Source organism: Herpailurus yagouaroundi, unplaced genomic scaffold (genome assembly GCF_014898765.1).
Source record: "Herpailurus yagouaroundi ecotype Mexico unplaced genomic scaffold, PumYag 28, whole genome shotgun sequence".
NCBI lineage: Eukaryota > Metazoa > Chordata > Mammalia > Carnivora > Felidae > Herpailurus > Herpailurus yagouaroundi.
The window spans coordinates 143,470,357-143,477,302 of record NW_024412376.1 but is presented as its reverse complement, the minus strand read 5'-3'; the positions used below and the strand labels follow the sequence as shown (position 1 = coordinate 143,477,302).

Below are 6,946 nucleotides of genomic sequence, written 5' to 3'. Positions count from 1 at the left end.
GCCGGGGTGGGTCCCGCCGCCGCCCTCCGGCGCGTCCGGCCGTCGGTCGGGGGCGCCGGGCCTGCCGACAGCGCCCCCTACCCCGGGGGCGGCGGGAACGGCGCGAGCGGCAGCGGCCCAGGCGGCTCCAAGAGGCGGCCGGACGCGCCGGAGGGCGGCGGCGGGACCAACCCCGGCGGCCGCAGCAGCGTGTTCGAACTGCAGGTGGCCGACACCCCGGATGGCGAGAAGCAGCCACAGCTGATCGTGAAGGGGGCGCTGGACCGGGAACAACGCGACTCCTACGAGCTGACCCTGCGGGTGCGCGACGGTGGCGACCCGCCGCGCTCCTCTCAGGCCATCTTGCGGGTGCTCATCACCGACGTGAACGACAACAGCCCCCGCTTCGAGAAGAGCGTGTACGAGGCGGACCTCGCCGAGAACAGCGCCCCGGGGACTCCCATCCTGCAGTTGCGCGCCGCCGACCTGGACGTGGGGGTCAACGGGCAGATCGAGTACGTGTTCGGAGCCGCTACCGAGTCCGTGCGGCGGCTGCTGCGCCTCGACGAGACGTCCGGCTGGCTCAGTGTCCTGCACCGTATCGACAGGGAGGAGGTGAACCAGCTGCGCTTCACGGTCATGGCCCGGGACCGCGGGCAGCCCCCCAAGACCGACAAGGCCACGGTGGTCCTCAACATCAAGGACGAGAACGACAATGTGCCGTCCATTGAAATCCGCAAGATCGGGCGTATCCCGCTCAAGGACGGGGTGGCCAACGTGGCGGAGGATGTTCTTGTCGACACCCCCATTGCTCTGGTGCAGGTGTCCGACCGAGACCAAGGCGAGAACGGCGTGGTCACCTGCACCGTGGTGGGCGACGTGCCCTTCCAGCTCAAGCCGGCCAGCGACACAGAGGGCGACCAGAACAAGAAAAAGTACTTTCTGCACACTTCGGCCCCTTTGGACTATGAGACCACCCGGGAGTTCAACGTGGTCATCGTGGCGGTGGACTCGGGCAGCCCCAGCCTCTCCAGCAACAACTCCCTGGTTGTCAAGGTAGGAGACACTAATGACAACCCACCTGTCTTCGGCCAGTCAGTAGTGGAGGTTTACTTTCCCGAGAACAACATCCCTGGAGAGAGGGTGGCCACGGTGCTGGCAACGGACGCCGACAGCGGGAAAAATGCAGAGATCGCCTACTCGCTGGATTCCTCTGTGATGGGGATCTTTGCCATCGATCCTGATTCCGGGGACATCCTCGTCAATACGGTACTGGACCGCGAGCAGACTGACAGGTATGAGTTTAAAGTTAACGCCAAAGACAAAGGCATCCCAGTGTTACAGGGCAGCACCACGGTGATTGTGCAGGTGGCTGACAAGAATGACAATGACCCTAAGTTTATGCAGGACGTCTTTACGTTTTATGTGAAAGAAAACTTGCAGCCCAACAGCCCTGTGGGGATGGTCACGGTGATGGATGCTGACAAGGGACGCAATGCAGAGATGAGCCTCTACATAGAGGAAAACAGTAACATTTTCTCCATTGAAAATGACACGGGGACCATTTATTCCACAATGTCTTTTGACCGGGAACATCAGACCACATACACGTTCAGAGTCAAGGCTGTGGATGGGGGAGATCCTCCCAGATCAGCCACAGCCACGGTCTCTCTCTTTGTCATGGATGAGAACGACAACGCTCCCACCGTTACCCTTCCCAGAAACATTTCCTACACTTTACTGCCACCTTCAAGTAATGTCAGGACAGTAGTAGCTACAGTGTTGGCAACAGACAGTGACGATGGCATCAATGCAGACCTTAACTACAGCATTGTGGGAGGGAATCCCTTCAAGCTGTTTGAAATTGATTCCACCAGCGGTGTGGTTTCCTTAGTGGGGAAACTCACCCAAAAGCATTATGGCTTGCACAGGTTGGTGGTGCAAGTGAATGACAGTGGACAGCCTTCCCAGTCCACCACGACCCTGGTGCATGTGTTTGTCAATGAAAGTGTTTCTAATGCAACTGTGATTGACTCACAGATAGCCAGAAGTTTGCACACCCCACTCACGCAGGATATAGCTGGTGACCCAAGTTACGAAATTAGCAAGCAGAGACTCAGTATTGTCATTGGGGTGGTGGCCGGGATTATGACCGTGATTCTAATCATCTTAATTGTAGTGATGGCAAGGTACTGCCGGTCCAAAAGCAAAAATGGCTATGAAGCTGGCAAAAAAGATCACGAAGACTTTTTTACACCCCAGCAGCATGACAAATCTAAAAAGCCTAAAAAAGACAAGAAAAACAAAAAATCTAAGCAGCCTCTCTACAGCAGCATTGTCACTGTAGAAGCTTCTAAACCAAATGGACAGAGGTATGATAGTGTCAATGAGAAGCTGTCAGACAGCCCAAACATGGGGCGATACCGATCCGTTAACGGTGGGCCTGGCAGTCCTGACCTGGCCAGGCATTACAAATCTAGTTCTCCATTGCCTACTGTCCAGCTTCATCCCCAGTCACCAACTGCAGGAAAAAAACACCAGGCCGTACAAGATCTACCACCAGCCAACACATTTGTGGGAGCAGGAGACAACATTTCAATTGGATCAGATCACTGCTCTGAATACAGCTGTCAAACCAATAACAAGTACAGCAAACAGGTAAGATGTATTCCAAGTATATTTAAATATCCCAGAAGAGGTGAAATAACTCTGAGGCAGAGAGCACCTCCTGTGAAGTTTTGCTTTCTCCCTTTTAAAGCTATGATTTGAAAATTTAACAGCAGTAATTTAATGTTAATTCCTATGTCATCGGTTGAGTGAGCATGGGCCATCTACACGAGGTGGACCACTGTATTTTGCAAGTTACCCACCCAGTGTTTACAAAGTTACTAACAGACATGGAAGTAGGCAGCGTTTTGCCCATCTCTTTGAACGTGAGGGCACTAATTCATCCTACATTTTCTGTTTTCAGGATAAATAGGTAAATATTGGTTGGCTGGTTAGCTTAGACCTGAAATTGTTTTGTTTTGTGGCTATGAAGTGGATAATTACATCCAGAGAGAAAAATTTCTGAAGTTACTACTGGTGCCTATGCAAATTGCACAGTATAAAAGTTTTAGCCATGCTATGTATTATGCAAGCTTTTACAGGTAACGGAGGCCAATTCGTGCCAATGTGGTACCAAGTCTGAGATACTGAAAAACTGGCTACTTTGACAAAAATGTTGGTTTAAAGATATCTAAGGATACACAAATGTCATGCGAAACTGCCTTTTTAATACCTTGATATCTGTAACAGTTAAACCTCCGTGAGGATATGCAAGGAGCATTTGTATTCCTCATGTTTGGTGTAAGGGTTTACAAGCAAAAGTAAAATTGCATGACCCACTTTTTATTTAAGCCAAGCAACAGAAATGTTCATGTCGGATGCACTGTGTGCAAGAAAATTTTGGTATGCATGATGATATCTGAGATTATTAAGGTGGTATAGAATACGGTTGTTTCCCAGTGAAATGTGGAAACAGATCTTAAAAACATATTTTGAGATGGACTTCAGAAAATAGAAAATCTGTTTTTGAAAGTTTTGCTTGTGTGATATATGTAACACTCACAAAGTTTACTTTTCACACCTGCCAAGGTCTGACACTCAGCAAGGTAAACCTTTTGGAAACTGCTGTGTCTAGCGCTGTAGCAACCCCATTAATAAAATATCCTATATTTCTCATCATCAGAACTCATTTCAGAAAACACATTTATGACTGTCAAATAATATTGAATAATAGTTTCTCTATTAAATATGCTTTGCATGTGCAATGTACAGTCGGAGAAGAATGAAGGCACAAGAACTTGTTTTATGGCCTCATTAGAGATGATATTGATGGGCTCATCAAAGATACTATAGAAAAGAGATATTAATTCCTTATTGCTTTCACAATCTTAAAAATTAGTTTCCTAAAGAAATATCTTCTACTCATAGTACTCTACTGTAGCTATTTGGATAAGGAGAACATAGCTTTTATACCCAATAATCAAAGCAATCCACGAAAATACAGGTCCGAACTACATTACGTTAAATTGCTTTCGAAAATACGTGATGCATGTGAAAGCCTTTCTTTCTTTTAACCTGAAATTTGATAACTGGAGAGTTTATATCTGTTGTGTTATTGCTTCACCTGGAGTTAGAAGGAGATTTTTGTTTTGTTTGGGGTACTTTTATCGGACAATTCTAGTTAAAATAATAGTACAAAGATGACTTATAAAAAGCCCACAAATAAACTTAGATCTATAGAAAGTTCCTTGGAAAATGATAACTTGTAGTGCAGAAGTGTGTGAAGAGGTCTTTCTGCAGAATGTTTACTTCTTCGCTGTCATCCTAATAGGACTTTTTATCTTGTGGCTGAATGGCATTTGCATTCTAAATTGTGTAATCTGAAACTTTGGAGGGGACATATCAAGTGGCAGATTTATAGATATTTTATACAACCGCCTCATATGTTCTGTGCTGTCACTTAAGCTTTATTTGGCTCATCAAATGAGGTTGGCTCTGGATTCTTGAATATTTAAGACAGCCAATATCAAGACTGTTGTGGCATCCTGTTTAAAAGGCAAAGTGATATGCTTATAAATAAACTAATGTATGGTGCTAGGCTCTTAACAGAGCAAAGAAGTCCATATACCAAAATAGAAAGCCTACAAAACCATTGGTCTCAATCATGCAGTTTGCCAGAAGTGACTGGAAAACTTATATGTTGTTAGGTGTTCAAAAGATGTGTGAAGTTTTGACCACAATAGATAGCTGAACTAAAATGAAATAAAGGAGAATGAAACACATTCCTCTTAATGTAATTAGTAATAGTAATTGATACTCTTCATCTCTTCAATATTGCTGTCAGGGGACAAGGGATCCATTTACAAAGTTACATTCTGCTAAGACATCTGACATAATAAACAAGATCTTTTTTGTTCTGATTTTTGTACCATAGTAGATGGTTTTCTATTTTTTTCCCAAAAAGATATTACCTTTAATTTTTATACAACTGCCAAAATGTATTTTCTGTAATTAAGTGTGATGTAAGATAAAATAAAGAGCACGAGGTTTTGTTATAATTTTCTCCGTTGATACTGAATCTATCTAAGGAAAACCCTGAGGGATGCCATCTTTTAATTCCTTATGGTAGGGATTAATTAAAAATCTGAGATTTCATCTGACATAAAGGCTTCACTTTATTTATAAATTTCCCGAACTGCCTTATCATAGTTCTTAACTTGTGGTATAATGGAAGTGAGATCTGTTTACAGTGTTCTTATCCTCATGAGAATTAGACGTTTCCAAGTGCTGCTCCTAAATCCTGTTAATGGTTATATTGCAATAAATTAAGCAGCTTTGTGGAAATCAAAGTTTGAAAATAATGCCCCCACCCCCCTTTTTTGGTGTGTTTTCACAGGGTCTGGAAACTTTCAAATCAATCTTCTATAGTTACTCTCTGGCAGCATCTATGAGATGTGTGTTGCAGAGTTGCTATCTGTCTGTCTGTCTATCTATCTATCTATCTATCTATCTATCTATCTATATCTATCTATCTATGTATATATTCCTGAAACTCATACCTTAGCAAAACTGATGACGTAGCCCAGGTATTCATAGTTCAGACCTTTGCAGTGAAAACAAAAGCCTTTGCTCTCAACTAAATAATGTGTCTAGCTGAGCAGAATGTGGATCATTGACAGCATTATTGAGCTTAAGCCTCTACCTCTCCATTTCATTATTCCTTTGCTTGGTAAACCTGGTTTTAGGGCTTGTTCAAATTTTGTGACCTGGAAGGACAATTGTGCTTTTTTTGCTTTGTGAAGTAAAGGCAGAGACATTCTATGTTTTCTATTAATTTTTAAGTCTTCAGAGTTTTACTATGTGTTAAATATTTTTCAATTCTCTTAAAGAATAATACAATTCCAAAAGAGATTAATACACAATATAAAAGCATAGTGACTACTTTTTAAGTTATTTTTAAGTCCGGTTGTGTTTATACATGTCATGCCATTAATTACCTAATGCACTGGCAAGGAAAAATTTTATCGTATCTAGTAAATGAAAAATAAAGTATTTTTGGCAAGAGCAGAGTAGATACAGCTTGAATAAACATTAATTTAAAAATCCATTTACAGCTGCTTCAGAAATACTCAAGAAAAATTCTTAATAAGTCCAATGATAGTTTCCCTTGCCTAAGGAACTGCTGAATGTTGTCTAAATAATGTTCTCTTTAATTATCGAGTTGTGTTCAATATATTCGTTGTATGCTTAGTATAAAAATGTGGCAGAAATTATTTTTTTTAATTATTTCCAGTCTGGAAGCTAATGGATAACTTGCCATGGCCTATTAGGGTTTTCAGCCCTGAGAAAACTAAATATTAATTTGTTTGTGTATGGATATGACACCGTACTTACTATAGCAGCATCTGTAGAGTGATGCCAACCACGGCTTCTGGTTTCAATTTGATAAGCATGTTTCTACAATATGATGTGTCTGTTTATAGCCAAAAACACTTTCAAGAAGTACCATGAATTGTGCATATGGTAGAGTTTCTGTTACATTTGGCCTGACAGAGCAGACAGCAGGCTAATAACTGATCAAAGTTAGGTGATGTTTTTAGTCAGGAGATATCTACTAAAGCAACATTACCTTAGACCTCTGGATGTCTCTGAATAAGGAAAAGGTCATCCACTGATCTGATCTGCATCGAATATGTTCGTTTTTATGGAAGTCCAAGTATGGCAATTTGAAACTTCTCTCAAACTTACCCCAAGTCAATTAGTAACTTAGACACAATACCACAGAGTCCGTTTATAGGTTGTAAGTAAATCATGCAGCTGGATGAATACAGCAAAATCCTTCTTTCTTGTTATTTTTTTTCTATCTTTGAGTAATTACGTATCTTATATGTGGAAAAGCGTACACATGGTATCTCTCTTT

At 42.7% G+C, this 6,946-nt stretch overlaps 1 protein-coding gene across 4 annotated transcripts in view; it reads left to right on the top strand.

Moving 5' to 3' along the window:
• PCDH7 (protocadherin 7) overlaps positions 1 to 6,946 on the top strand; it is a 424,945-nt gene that overhangs the window by 1,965 nt on the left and 416,034 nt on the right. For all 4 annotated transcript variants that reach the window (XM_040486161.1, XM_040486182.1, XM_040486172.1 and 1 more), the window contains exon 2: positions 2 to 2,637. In XM_040486161.1, coding sequence (XP_040342095.1) covers positions 2 to 2,637 — 2,636 coding nt within the window. The remainder of the gene's footprint in view (position 1; positions 2,638 to 6,946) is intronic.